Source organism: Manis pentadactyla, chromosome 5 (genome assembly GCF_030020395.1).
Source record: "Manis pentadactyla isolate mManPen7 chromosome 5, mManPen7.hap1, whole genome shotgun sequence".
NCBI lineage: Eukaryota > Metazoa > Chordata > Mammalia > Pholidota > Manidae > Manis > Manis pentadactyla.
The window spans coordinates 9,807,351-9,822,590 of record NC_080023.1 but is presented as its reverse complement, the minus strand read 5'-3'; the positions used below and the strand labels follow the sequence as shown (position 1 = coordinate 9,822,590).

The 15,240-nt window shown below is 44.0% G+C and overlaps 1 protein-coding gene across 5 annotated transcripts in view; it reads left to right on the top strand.

Moving 5' to 3' along the window:
* BOD1L1 (biorientation of chromosomes in cell division 1 like 1) overlaps positions 1-15,240 on the top strand; it is a 56,933-nt gene that overhangs the window by 25,298 nt on the left and 16,395 nt on the right. For 2 of the 5 annotated variants that reach the window (XM_057502106.1, XM_057502105.1), the window contains exons 10-14: positions 307-6,382; positions 8,226-8,290; positions 9,427-9,511; positions 13,199-13,242; positions 14,637-14,694. In XM_057502106.1, coding sequence (XP_057358089.1) covers positions 307-6,382; positions 8,226-8,290; positions 9,427-9,511; positions 13,199-13,242; positions 14,637-14,694 — 6,328 coding nt within the window. Of the gene's footprint in view, positions 1-306; positions 6,408-8,225; positions 8,330-9,426; positions 9,512-13,198; positions 13,243-14,636; positions 14,695-15,240 lie in introns of those variants that run through there. The other 3 variants (XM_057502108.1, XM_057502109.1, XM_057502107.1) reach the window with 3 other exon arrangements.

Here is a 15,240-nt window from a genome sequence, read left to right as displayed (position 1 = left end):
TGGACAAAACTAAACCTCAGGAGCAAAAACTAGTCTCTGGATGCCTGTGATGGAGTGGGAAGAGAACTAGGCTTAAAGTGAAGTCATCTAGATCATTACCTGGGTGCTAAGTTATTGACTCACACTGAGCCTTGGTTTCCTGGTGCCTAAATGAAGTTAATAATACCTACCACATGCTGTTGGCCAAGGTTAAGAAGGTATAACAGATGTGACAGCACTCAACATATTAAATGTACCCATATGTTAAATTTGAATATAAAAACTGATTTTAGTATTTGTTATATTTTAACTTTTTCTTCCTTGCAGCATTGTGAAAAGGAAAAACTGTCTTCTTCAAAGGATTCAAAGCATGTTCATGCAAAAAGTGAATCCAGTAAACCCACCCGAAGACTTTCAGAATCTTTGCATTCAGCTGATGAGAACAAAAATGAATCCAAAATAGAAAGAGAACATAAAAGACGGACATCTACCCCTGTTGTGGTGGAAGGGGCACAGGAAGAGACTGACACAAGAGATGGAAAAAAACAAGTGGAACGCTCAGAAATTGGCACAGAAGAACCCCAGAAACAGAAAAGCACACTCAAAAATGAAAAGCATCTAAAGAAAGATGATCCTGAAACAGCACATGTAAAAAGCCTCCCTAAGAAAGAGGGGAAATCCTCCAAAGAGAAGCCTGAAAAAGAGAAAACTCCATCAGAAGACAAATTGTCTGTGAAACATAAATATAAAGGTGATGGTATGCATAAGACAGGTGATGAGACTGAGCTCCACTCTTCTGAGAAAGGGTTAAAAGTAGATGAAAATATTCAGAAGCAAAGTCAACAAACAAAACTTTCTTCAGATGATAAAGCTGAACGAAAGAGTAAACACAGGAATGAAAGGAAATTATCAATTTTAGGCAAAGATGGAAAGCCAGTTTCGGAATACATTATAAAAACAGATGAGAATGTTCGTAAAGAAAACAACAAAAAAGAGAGACACACATCAGCCGAAAAATCTAAGGCAGAGCACAAATCAAGAAGATCAAGTGATTCTAAAGTTCAGAAAGGTTCTCTGAGTTCCAAGCAACATGGAATCACATTACAGAGAAGAAGTGAAAATTATTCAGAGGACAAATGTGATATGGACTCAGCTAGTTTAGATATTAGTTCAAAACCAGAAGATGTTGTTCACAAGGAGAAGCGAAGAACAAAGAGCTTATTAGATGAGAAACTTGGATTGAAGTCTAAATCAAAAGGCCAAGGCAAACAGTTAAAAGTAGTCGAAACAGAATTACAAGAAAGTGTCCCAAAACTGGTGACCACTGCAAAACCAGATAAGGAGAAGAACACAGAAGAAAGTGACCCCGATAGACAACGAAAGCCTAAAGTTGAGGACAAGCCTCCAGAGGAAACTGGTGTTGAGCCTGTGTTAGAGAGCGCAGCGCCTCCGGCACATGGTACGCAGAGGGAGTCTGGTCACAGGGCCAAGGCAGCTCTAGCAAAGGAGAGATACAAGGGCGACAAAGACTCAGCCGCCTTCAGGCTTGAGAGGAAGTTGCCAGAGGGACACAGAAGCAGGAGCTTGAAGCACAGCAGCAAGGAAGCAAAAAAGAAGGAAGAAAATAAACCAGATGACAAGGATGGTAAAGAAGTTGACAGTAATCATGAAAAGGCCAGAGGGAATAGCTCAATCCTGGAAAAGAAACTAAGCAGAAGGTTGTGTGAAAATCGAAGAGGAAGCTTATCTCAAGAAATGACCAAAGGAGAAGAAAAATTAGTAGCAAACGCTCTGGGCACTCCCAGTACTTCTTCCTTTCAGAGACCCAAAAAAAGTTGCGATACCACACTGATGCCTGAACAAGAGCCGATGGAAACTGATTATGAGCCAGCCATTGAAAAAGCATTTGAGGTATCTAAAACCCAAGACAGCAGCAATGATAGTTCTCAGGAAGACGTAGACACTGAAAATGTTATGAAACAAAAAGCTACTGCCATGGTTCTCAAGGAAGAATTAAGAACTTCCACAGTAGATTCAAAAACAGCAGCTCCAGCCTGGAAATCTGGACGTGGCACAGGAGCTGTTAGTACTTCTGAAAAGCATGCTGACCATAAAAGCACCCTGACCAAGAAGCCGCACATCCCAAATGCTGTGTCCAGACTGAATCCGGGGGAAAAAGAGCCCACTCAACCAGAAACTCATGGAATGAATGTAGACTGTGAAACCAGTCACCAACTGTTACATCATGCCCCATCAGAAAATGGTAGGGCACAAAAGAATTTGAAAAACACGGCCAGACCCACTGAAGAACACGTTGCTCGAGGAGACAGTGCTCTTGTACATTCCCCAGATTTAGGTCTCTCACCATCCTTAAGCTCAGTGACTGTTGTGCCTCAGAAACGATCTCCTGATTCAGATGTAATTCCCGTAGTTGACAGAAGAACTGAGCTAGAAGGTGGCGCAGCCAGCACCTCACTTGTGGACCGCCCTGATATCCCTAAGCAAAGTCTGATTGTTACCACAGAGTCAGAAGTCCCTGGAACAAGCCAAGAAGGCGGGGCAGTTTCCACAGTAGATACACCAGCAAAAGCAGGCATAGAGAGCAAAAGACACATTCCAAAAAGTTACCAGGTCCCTGTACTGCACAAACAAGAAAAAGTAAACATGCCTCTTAGTAGCACGTTAACAGATGTGGTGATAGAAAATGAGAATGTCAACAAAGACGGGGGATTTGTGGACATGTCCAGGAAAGAAAGTGACTTAAGTACGGGGCCCAGTTCAAAGCAGACAATTCAAGCTGCTGTAGAAAATGGTGAGAAGGATGACAGTGCTGTTGATCATAGAGGCATGAGTATGGAAAAAGATGCTAAAGCTGTTGAACTTAAGCATAGGAGAGGCCTGGAAAGAACATCAGTGGATGTTGAAAGAAGGAATGAAAACAGTGAGGTAGACACCAGTGCTGGAAGTAATGCATCCTCTGCTTTACGCCATAGAAATAGAAAAACTGAGAATGAGAATGTGGCGACTGGGTCTGATTCTGCAGAAAAGGCTTCCATTGCTACCAGCACTGAAGGGAAAGACAAAGGCATTTCCTTGAACCCAGTGAAAGCACGGCATGCCACGACCACGTCTTCAGGAACAGCAGACAGTGAAGCTGCCATGCCTTACGTGAGCACCGAGGCCGATGAAGGCTTCCTGACAGGCGTCTGTTCTCCCCACAATCCTCTTCATGCTGGGGCGGCAACCAGGGACTGCACCGTGTTTGCTGCAGCTGAAGAAGGTGGAGGCATCGTCACAGAAGGATTTGCCGAAAGCGAAACTCTTCTTACGAGCACCAAAGAAGGAGAAAGTGGGGAGTGCACGATGGCTGAACCTGGAGAAAGGGCAGCAGACCCTGTGACTGCTCACACAGTTGCAGTTGAAGACAATGTCAGTAGTGTTGTAACAGAAGAGAAAGACGATGCTGTAACCAGTGCAGGCTCCGAAGGAAAATGTGATGATTCCTCGAGTAGAGACTCAGAAGTAGTCGAAGGAACTGTTACTTTTATTAGTGAAGTTGAAAGTGATGGAGCAGTAACCAGTGCTGGGACAGAAATAAGAGAGGGGTCCTTAAGCAGTGAAGATGTAGATGGGTTCCAGAGAAATATGACGACAGTGGGCCCCAAGAAAGAAACTGAGGGGACAGTGACCTGCACTGGAACAGAAAGAAGTGGCAGCTCTGTCGTGTGCTCAGTGACTGGTGCAGGGCCGCAGGAGGAGCACCTGGTCACGGGTGCAGCGGTGGTCCTGGTAGGTGATGACACGCCCCCGGGAACGAGCACCACCCAGGAAGGGGATGGTTCTGTGAACGATGGCACAGAGGGTGAGAGTGCGGTCACCAGCACAGGGATAACAGAAGAAGACGGAGAGGAGCTGGCAGGTTGCACCGGCTTGGAAGAGAGCATCGAAGACTTTGCTCCAAGTTCTGAATCTGAAGAAAATGGGGAGAGTGCCATGGACAGCACTATAGCCAAAGACGTCACTAAGGTGCCCTTAGTTGCTGCTGGTCCATGTGATGACGAAGGCATTGTAACCAGCACCGGCGCAAAGGAGGAAGATGAGGAAGGTGAGGGCGTGGTGACGAGTACTGGGAGAGGGAATGAAGTCGGGCATATTTCCACTTGCACAGGGACAGAAGAAGACACTGAGGGGGTGTCCGTCTGTGAAAGTGCAGAAGGGGACAGTCCGACTGGTACGGCAGCAGGGCACGTGGAAGCTGAGGCTGGAGCCGCCATCACCAATGCAAATGAGAGCAACATTGACAGCAGGAGTGGCGCGGAGGAGGAAATGAAAGACACAGAGATCTGCTCCAGTGCGAAAGGGATTGTGGAAAGCAGCGTGACCAGTGCGGTTTCCGGGAAGGGTGAAGGGGCATCAGTTCCTGCAGGCTGCGAGGGCCCCATGACCAGTGCAGCCTCAGGACCAAGTGACAGTCAGCTCACTAGAGAAGAAAAAGTGGAAGATCTGACTATTTCCACTGGGCTGGTGGGGGACAGTTACGAGGTACTTGTGTCCGGCGCAGTCCCAGAATATGCAGTTCATCACATGTCGCCAAGTGAAAAAGAAGATGAAGGCATTATCACCTCTGTGGAAAATGAAGAATGTGATGGTCTCATGGCCACGACAGCCAGTGACAATATCACCAATCAGACTTGTTTAGCTGGGGTTAAAAGTCAAGGCAAAGGCTTGGTGATCTCCACCAGTACAACAAATGACTACACCACTCAACTAAGCATGATTGTAGATGTGGAAGGAGGTCGTTCAGGTGCTCTGAGAACTGAAGAGAATGTGGAAGGCACCAGGGTAAACACGGGAGAGTTCGAGGCCCCTACGCCCAGTGCAGTGTCGGGGGATGAGGGCCAACTCACTGCCACGAGGAATGAGGAGAAAGATGAGTGTGCCATGATTTCCACAAGCCTAGGGGAAGAGTTCGAAGTGCCTATTTCCAGTGCAACCACCACCAAATGTGCAGAAGGTCAGCAGCCAGGAGCAGCAGTTGAAGAAAGAGCTAAAGGTCCGATCGTGGTAACGGATGACTTCGAGGTGCCAATGCCCAGCGCACGCACAGAACTTGAAAGTCCTCTGGCCTCGACCAGCAAGGAGGACAAAGATGAATGTGCTCTCATTTCCACCAGCATAGCGGAAGAATGTGAAGCCTCTGTTTCTGGTGTGGTTATGGAAGGTGAAAACGAGAGGCCTGTTACGGTCATGGAAGAAAAGGACGGGAGCGCGATCATCTCCACAAGCTCAGTGGAAGACTGTGAGGGCCCCGTGTCCAGTGCCGTCCCTCGGGAAGCAGTCCACCCCTCAGTCACGCCGGCGGAAGAGGTAAGTGACACCACCGTGATGTCCACCAGCACCTCAGAAGGACGTGAAGCCGTCATGATGGGTGCTGCCCCACAGGACAACAGTCAGCCCACTGTTGCAAGAATGGAGGACTTGAGTGACGCTGCCATCATCTCCACCAGCACGGCCGAGTGTGGGCTGGCTGTCACCAGCCTAGACAGGCATGAAGAGAATCAGCTGACTGCCAGCAACTCAGGAGGAAACAATGACCTGTCAGCCACAAAGGTGAGCAAGCGTAAGGTGAGCAAGCGTGAGGTCCCCATGCCCAGCCTGATCGCCGAGAACAGCTGTCAGTGTTCTGGGCCATTCGCCGGAGGAGAAGCAGCGGGCCCTGCGCTCTCCACAGGGGAAGGCCAGCCAGGTGCTGAGTGTGCACAGGAGAAAGAGAGGCATGGCAAGGCCTGTCCTGGCAGAGTGCCACTGGCAGGAAGAGCTCTGTGCCCTGTAAGTGCATCAGAGAAAAGTGTATCCTTGAGCTCTGTTAAGAAAGAAGATAAAAGTGAGGCAGGGACTGCAGGGGACAGTGCCGCAGCAAGTTGTTCAGCAGGGCAGGGCTTGGAAAGGAGTGCTGACTCACCTGCAGATCTCAGAGGGCCAGGACCAGAGCAGCCATCTGGGCAAACAGCAGAGGACTCCGTCAGTAGTCGCTGTTTAACAGCAGTAAATACAGGTGCTGAAAATGTTGATGACATGCCCCAAGTCAAAGACACTGCTGCTGCGCAGTCCTCTCTTCTCCCTGACCAGCAGGGGCCTGAGGACAGCTTGAAAACCACCACCGCCGACTGTATTCATGGCCAAGAATCCAAAATTGCTCCTTCCCATGCAACAATCCATGATGTAGCTCTGTCAGCTCTGACGTGCGAGCCCGACTTGACTATAGAGAGTGAGCCAAGTGGCAGACAGACTGTTCAGGGGTCCAGTGAGAAACCCGATGATGGTAACAGCGTGCTGAAATCACTCCAGGAGGAAGGAGACCTCAGGGGCACTGTTTCTTCTGAAGAAAATTTACGTGCTATAGGTGAGAATCTCTTCATTTTACAAAGGTAATTCCACAGAGAGTACATTTCAGATGGTCTTCCAAGAGACAGTTTTGGTTGTAGAATGTCACAAAATACCTCTTACCAAACTTGAAGGTTCTGCTTCTCTAAAAAAGATATATGTATTAAAGCTTAAAACCTTAGACCCATTTTTTGTGGACAAAGACAGCAGGCAGGAGGCTGAGGGACAAGAAGTCAGATAGCCACGTGTCACCTGCATAACTGTTATAAGATACTAAATCTCTTCAATATTCAGGTTTCTTGTCAATCAAAATGAAGACTATAACAGCCCAGTGACATAAGTATTCTTTATCATCCCCATTTTTCAAATGAGGAAATAGGTTCAAAGAGTAACTTGCATAGTACTCGGTTGCCTCTTAGAAAAAAATTACTTCTGAGTCTCAGTTTTCCATTGTATAAAATGGGGATAATAGTACATAAACAAGTCATTCCATCCTCTTCCTGTATCTGACTTAACTATGTATAGATTTGCAGTGTGCGTCAGTTCCCACCAACTGGCTATTTCTCATCAGGGGAGCACATTATTTTTTTTTTTAACAGTTTATTGTTCAGGTACAACTGAGTTTGGTTCTGATTTACAATTTGAAAGAGAAAAGAAGCATGCTCCCCAAGGACAGATTTCAGAGAGTCTTGAACTAATTGGTAAGTTTTACAGGTGTATGCTTTGAACTCAAGTCATTCATTATACTTGGACCCTTCGTTCCAGCTAATACTATGCTAGGCACTAGGAATGCAAAGATATCTAAGAGGGGAAGACAAGCTGTCAATCCAGCCACATACTGTAAGTGGACAGTGACTCTGCGCATAACAGATGCTTAGAATGGGTTAAGCACAGGACACCATGGGAACTCACAGGGACCCCATGGGCTATACTTGACTGGGTCAGGAGCATTGACCTCTTCTCCACTCTGGCTATATAAATTGTAGCATCACAGACTTTTAAACTGGAACAGACTTTAGATACTGTCAAATGCAGTCTCAGGAAACTGAGGCCACTAGATCTTCTCCTATTCAATATAGGGACTTAGGAGGAGATACGAAGAAATGTTCCAAGTGTTGAAATCAGTAACCTTAAAATTTTCCATGGAATTTATCCTGGAGGCAAACTGAATGCTCTGCAACTTTTTATGACTTAACCATTACTACAGTCTATTACTCCTCTTCTTCCTGCCCCCTTATTTTTCCCCTGAAGGAGCAAAGTAAAGGGGCTTTTAGTAGGGAAACGCCTGCAAGACTCTCAGAGAAAGGAAGAATTTTCTTTGGAGGCCTACGAATGGGCAGGTGAGAGAAACGTGAAGCTGCAAGTTGGAGAAGGACGGGGTAGAGAAAGAAGAGACAAGACAGGGATAGAACTGAGTCTCTACCAGAGAAAATTCCACTTTCTTTTTGCCTTCCTCACAGTTTTAAAACTTTACGTTCAACTTTGCTGGGTCAACAAGAAGCAGGTCAAGTGCATCTATTCATCTATCACCTTCTTTATGGAGAGTATACCTTAGTGGCCCAAAATATCTTTTAGGGGCAGCTTGATGCTGATCACTGTAGAAAAGCAGTGGAAGTAAGATGTCTCTGCAAATAACACTTTTTCATTCTTTCTGGGCATCCATCTTAACTGTAAGAAACAGTTTCACCCAAAAAGTTGAGTAAACAACCCTGCTTTTCACTTTCCTTTTTACTGTTTTCTACTGACAGCAGAATAAAACAGCAGTGCAAGTGTGTCAGATGATGACACTGTGGTACCTTCTGATTCAGGATGTATTTTGTAAGCAAATTCTTAAATTGGTTTAATGGTTTAAATTTCATCAGGCAATGAAGAGCTTCCATCGAATGTTTTGGGAGGATTGGGACTGAAAGCCCACTTGAAAACTGAGGTATGGCTGATAAATCCATTATGCTGAGCTGTAAATGGTGTAAGTACCATTTCACCATAAATCGACGTGTATACACTAAAGCAATACATAGCCCTTGTTCTCATCATACCTGAGAAACTTAAGCACTGTTACTGACACAGCCTGTTGGGGGGAGAGCTGAAAGCTTCACCAGTCTCAGCAAATCATGCCATTATAATTCCATCTACTCAAACCAGAAACCCAAGAGTCACCCTCAGTGTCTCCCTGTCACCCCACATTTAATTGATCACTGATTTTTGCATTTCTGGACTATATTGACTCAATCTATTTCTATTTCTACAGCTGCCCCCATAGTCTGGGCCACCCATCCCTTCAGTAGTATCCCCATTGGACCTCCTTCCTCTCCAGCCCCCATCCTCCAGTCTCTAGTTTACACAGCCCAGAGAGTTCTCTTCAGAAACACAAATTAGGTCATCATTGCTCTGCTTAAAATGTCCAGTGGCTTCTCATCATACTTAGAAGAAAATCTCATTTTTTTAATAGTGGCCTGTATGTTTTACACAATTTAGTCTCCATGCCCCATTTCCAACCTGATCTCTCCCACCCTCCGAGTAGATATGACAAGATACCTATAAACAGGGGCTGTATACAGAGCAGAAAAGGCTCAGCTTACCCAGCAGGGGCACTTGGTGGGCAGGTGGGAGGGGCTGCAAAGAGGATACTTGAATGGAGTTCTGCAGGTAGAATAGAAGTTTACCAGGTGAGAAAGAAAAGAAAGAGCCTTCCAGGCAAAGAAGCATGTACTAGACAGAGAGGGAAGGACCAGTGAGTCTGGGCACTACTGCAGGGGTGCTAGGCGAGCTGTGATTATTCCTAAGCCTTGCAAGGGAGTCGTGCTCATCTGGAAGCTTTTGAGTGCCACACCAAGTCAGAGTTTTATTTTTGAAATGAGGAGAGCCATTGATGGATGAAATAAAAGATTAGATTAATTTATCTTTTTTTTTTTTTAGTGGTTAGCAGGTATTTTAAAATTTTGCACAGACTTCAGGGAGACTTTTGTTATAATATGCTGAATGTTTTTGTTTAATTCACTTGAGGTTAGTCTTGCTTTCTTGTAAAAACTCATAACATTTTTTATGGTGCTTTGGACGTTTTAGACACGTGTACCATCAGAGGAAGTTAAAAACCACGCCGCTGCAGCGCCACCAGCAGGTCCGGGTGGGAGGGAGCAGAGCGGAGGGGGTAAGCAGCTTTTACAGGTTGTTCACATGTTTTCCTTGCATGTGGTTTTACCTTTCATTGACGCTTAGAACCAACAGCCAGTTCAAATAAAGCACTGACAGGCTGTGTGAATTTGCCTCTCACATTTTAGGAGAAGTCTTTACTATTTCATTTTTAACATACACTTTTTTCTCATGACACGTCAATCCATTTTATGTAAGATAATTGTTTAAATCTTCTGTCTCCAAAGAAGTGTGGCAAAAAGAAAGTAGCTTTGGAGCAAACTCTTGCTGTTTCCACAAAATGTGTCTCTGTACCTTCCTGTCCTTCCAGGCGCTACGGGAGCTCCTTTCCAAAAGCCCACTCGGCAGCCCATACACCCACTTCTCCTAGCCTCCTGCTCGTGGCCCTTGGACTCTGGCTGTTGCCCCAGTGTCTGCACTGAAGCCCCTCCCAGCTTGCATGGCCTTTTCTCAGTTTTTACAGCTGTCTTTTCAGTGTCCACTGCAGAGGTTTTAGGGCAGGGCTTTGTCTTGGCAAGGGTTCGGGTAGCAGCTGTTAAACTCTTTGATCCCAGGACCCCTTCACCCTCTTAAAAATTATTTAGGATCCCAAAGAACGTGTTAAATGGATTATACCTATTGACATTTTCTGATTAAGAAACTAAAAGAAGATATTAAATATCAATGCAGTACAATTAACTCACTGTAAGTTAACATAAAGACCTTTTTTTCATGAAAAATAGATTTTCCAAGACAACAAGTTTTAGGAAGAAAAGTGACATTATATTTTTGTAAAACTCTTTACATCTGGCTTAATAGAAAAGAACTGGTTTCTCGTATCTGTTTCCACATTCAGTCAGTTGCTGTTTGTTGTCTTGGTTAAAGTATATGAAGAAAGCCAGCATCTCACTTAAATGTTTGGATTTTAATAGCCTTTTCAGATAATTCTGGGTTCATCATGTGGCCTCTGGAAAATTACATTGTGTACTCATGAGTTTAAAAGGTGAAAAACATCTTAGTATTATCATGACAATAGTTTGAACCTTGTGGACCCCTAATGGAAGGTCTGGGAGATTGTTGGACCACATTTTGAAAGAAGTGTGTTAAGGAAATGGAAAAGAGAATTGTGACTGTGGAGAATTTGTTCTGGTTTGTACTCTAGTCATCACTGTATATTTATTTCTGGTTTGTACTCTAGCCATTACTGTATACTTTCTTCTGATATGAACATTAACTAGGAAAAATAAGTATTAGGAGGAACTTCAGAGTACATGACCAAATTTAAACCAGTTCTATTTTTAATAGTGTTGAAATATCCACGCCTGTTAGGCAGAACAGTCAGGGTGATTTTGGTTGCAAAGAACAGAAAACCCTACAGATATTTGCTTAAAAGGAATGCATTAGTTCACTGCCTTAGTTTGGGCTGCTATAATAGAATTCCATAGACTGAGTACTTAAACAACATTGATTGCTCATGTCTCTAGAAGTTGGAGGTCTGAGTTCAGGGTGCCAGCACAGTCAGGTTCTTGTTCAGGGCTCTTTTTCTCGCCATGTCCTCACACCTGCCTCCTTAGCGCATGTGTGCATTGCAGAGAGGAGATCTCAGGTTTCCTTTTCAAAGGATGCTAATCCCATCACGGGCTCCACCCTCAGGTGAACCTGATCACTTCTCAAGGGCCCCACCTCTAATACTATCCCATTGGGGATTAGGGTTTCACTATATGAATTTGAGGGACACAAACATCTACTCCAGAGCATCCACAGAATGGAAAAGTTTAGGTAAAGCATGATTCAAGAACATGATGATGTCCCCAGAGACACATCTTGCAAAGGCCCCAATTTCTTCTCCCTCAGCCCCAATAGAGGTAATTGCTTTCTTACTCACGGCTCCTAGAAAAAATGTCTTTGTCCCGTCATTGTGGCCAAAATCCTGAGGCTTATGCCGATCCAGCTTCGCTACCTGTGCCCACCCTGGACTAATTATTGTGACCAGGTGAACAGAACTTGCTGGTTGACTTAAATTAATTCGAGTGCTCTGTTCTTGAGGCAAGAGTAGAGTTGGAATCTGTGGGACCACATTGTGCCCCAGACCACAGTTGGGTGCTTTCAGAAGGTGCTGGGAGAATAGCCATATGTTTATTGTAGTTGCCTTGCCCTTTAAATTATTTCCCTGACAAACATTGGTAAGCCAGGTATTTGAGAGTACAAGAGATACCAGGATAGAAAACGCAGGCACTGCCCTCAGAGAGCTGGCGGAAGTGAGCGCGCCAGTGGGAAGGCTCCATCTGATAAAGGTGCTCCCCTGTTGTGTAGGCCCCTGGGGAAGGCCTGGATTTAAGCTGACCCAGTCTCTTTCTCTTTTCTTTAGTTATAGAGGTAAGACATAGATGTACATAGTAAAGTTTCCGACTCCTCATCAGTACCCACCTTAAGTACAGTTCTGTTCTTAAACAAAAGTGAACTCCTGATATTTACATTGTGCTATAATTTCTTTTTTTTTCTTGGCTGTGTCCTGCGGGTATTCACCGTCAGCATATACAGACTGACTCCATTTGTTTGAACAGCTGAAAGTAGTCTGTGACCTGTTGTCCCTTTGCTCCATCTTTCAGTGGCCTCCAGTTTTTGTAGTTTTTACTGTTACAAATAAAACTGCAGTGAACTTCCATGTACATATAACTATGTATTTCCTCAGGTTATTTCCCTAAAAGTGAATTGAGAGGTCAAAGAATATGTAAGTTTTGAATTTTATAAGCACTTGCCACTTCCCCTAACTTGGAGCCAAATAGTGAAGGACTGAGTTAGTGTACATTAGGTGGCCCAGGCAAAGAGCAAGATAGTATGTGTGGGGTAGTGTGCGTGAATCCTCACCCAGAGCCATCCGGGGTGGTCGGGGCAAGACCTGTCGAAAGGGCAGTCTTCAAAGCATGTGACCTCTAGAGCCATATAAGCAGAAGTACCAGGCAGACCTGGAAGACCACCCCAGGTCCTGGTAAGCCATCATTCATGCTGGCAGACCCAAACGATGACTGATATAGCCAAAACTTGGACAAATGCATTTCCTAAAATTTGTACGTATGTGCTGTTCTACAAATAATTAGCATCCCATTTGTAAATTGGGAAAAAGGTAACATTTTTGGTTTCTGAAGTCCTTTGTTTCCCACAGTTACATTTCAGATCACTGTGTTTAGGTACAATTGAAGAAGAGATCTACTTACGTAAAAGGAAGTTGTTTAAAAAAAAATGTGTGTACTGTCATTGTTGAGTAGAAACAGTAGACCTTGTACTTCAGGTTTCCAGAGAACATAAATAGATCATTGCTGTTTGAGGGGTAGGATCTGACTTTTCATTGGATGGCATTATTTTTAAATGAACCAGGGTTACATTGCAGCTTAACAGTTACGGTAAACGTGTTCCACCTTCTTCTAAGCTTTAGATCACCAGCATGGTTAAGCCACTGCAGTGACTGAGCAGACCACTGCCATTGTTATCAAAGGCAGCAACATTAATATCTGTTGTTTTTCTGGTAGTATGACAGGATGTACATCACAGAAAATAATTGGACAGAATTTTATAATTCACAAAGCATCTAGACCACTTAGCAACAAACATAGTCCTACTTAACTACCCTGAAAATCTCTAAATTTGTTTCTCTGTGGTTCAGAAACAATATTCAGTTTCCTTATTTCTCCTTTTTGTTTTTGAACAGCTGACATACAGAGGGCGCCTTCGCTGGTGAATGCGTCTCTGAGTGTGAGTCACTGAGTTTGGGCTGTGCTGCTGTTCTTGGGGTGGTTTTGTTGTGGTTTGGTGTTTTGAGAGTGACTGGGGATGGACCCTTAAGTGGAGGGGCTGTCTGCGTTTCTTTAGGAGACAGGAGGCTTTTGTTGAATTCCATCATACTGACATTCAGTGCCACGTTCGCCTATGCATGTTTCCTCAGAAAAAACAGTCACTCTGAATTCACAGCACTGTGTTCTAGTGGCTTTGCAGGCTAGTGTCTTCAAACAATTAAGAAAATACAAGAAGGTTCAGACACCTCAGACTAGGAAGCTTACTTGGTATTGCTGATGAAATCCTTCAAAGAAGTATGACTTTCTATTTTTTATTGTAATGGATTTGACAGTTGGTTTGTGATGTATCAGATTATCCTGTTGCTGTAGATGAAACAGACTTTTATTTTGAGAACCAAAGTTCACTCTGTTTTTAGAAAGCTTTTCTGAGGATGCTAAACTATAACTGTCACATATATATATATATATATATATATATATATATATATATATATTCTTCCCAGCTGCAGCACTCATAATCCCTTTTGTGCCTGAAAAAAATTTTTTTTGTCTTAATGCATATAAAACATAATAGTGGGAGTGAACATTTTGTAAAATACTTGCAAATTGCAGTCAGCTGTGGCATCAGCGGGCTTAACCTTAACTTGGTTGAAACCTCCTGTTGTGTAGCCAGAAGCTCATACACTACTGAGAGAGACGGCAGAGAAGAGCCCCCGTGGTTTGGTTCCGGTTTAGCCTGCCAAAGCTAGAAGGGTTTGCCGTAGGGCTGAAGCCGGCGGAAGCAGCCAAGGCAGTCGCAAGCAGTCTGTCCCCCCTCTCTCCCCTGAGGCCACCAACACCTGCCTTTCCTCCATCTGAGCATGACTGCCCTTTGCAGATTCGCACAACATTGTGTAGCTAGGATTTCGAATGTCGTAGGATACTCTGAGACTTCTCCTCAGTTTAAAAAAAAAAAATAGTACAATTGACAAGAGTTGCCAAAGGAAATTCTTAGTACAGAAAAACACAATCCTGTAGCAATTTTAAGTAAAGAATAAAGAAAATCAAGAGGGATCATTAGAAGAAAAGGGTATCATAGTGTTCAGAAAATTTTCCTGTCTGCTTTCTTAACTGTTTTGCCCTGACCATTTTAAAGAGAATAAACACAGTGGGACAAAAATTTGTTAAACTGAAACGTCTTCAAAAGGAAGATGCCCTATGCCCTTGGGCTTCTGGGAGAAATTTAGAACATCTATTCCAGTTCCTTTCAGCATTCCCACAAACAGCCAGATTATGTAAATTATCTTCCTTATTTTTTTTCTGCCTTCAAGACTTTTGTGAGATTATCCATAACTTTTTCTATTGGACGTCTAGGTGGAAAATTCAGGCTCAAGAACAAATGAAGAAATTCATAGCAAATCTAACAAAGAAGGTCAGTTAATGAATTTCATAGTAGTAATACTGACATTAATATTAATTACGATTACCATTTACTGAGTGCCTCCTGTGTGCCAGGCCCGTTGCTAATTACTTTGCAAATTTTCTCATTTCATATAATCCAGAAAGGTGAGTATTAACAGCATCACATTTGTGTTGAGAAAACTGAGAATTGGAGAGGTCTAGGGACTTGTTCATGGCCATGCAGCCTGTAAGTGGTGCCTTGCCTTAAACAGCTACTAGAACTCTGCCTGTAACCTCACAGTGGACTTAATTCAGTGTGAACACAAAATGCACAGTCACCTGTGGCTTGTACCATAGCAGGCGCTCTGTGCTAAATACTGAACTGGGTGAACTTGTGAGCTGCAGACTCATTCAGTCACAGATGAGGGGTGTCACATTTATGTGGGTCTTCTTCTGAAGTCGGGCCTCATTCCATGAAACCTGTGGAGGCTGCCAGCTTCAGCAGGATATTCATTCTCCTTCCAAATGGAACATAGAACTTTGTTGATTGCTGCTGATTCTGTTTAATCCCTATTCC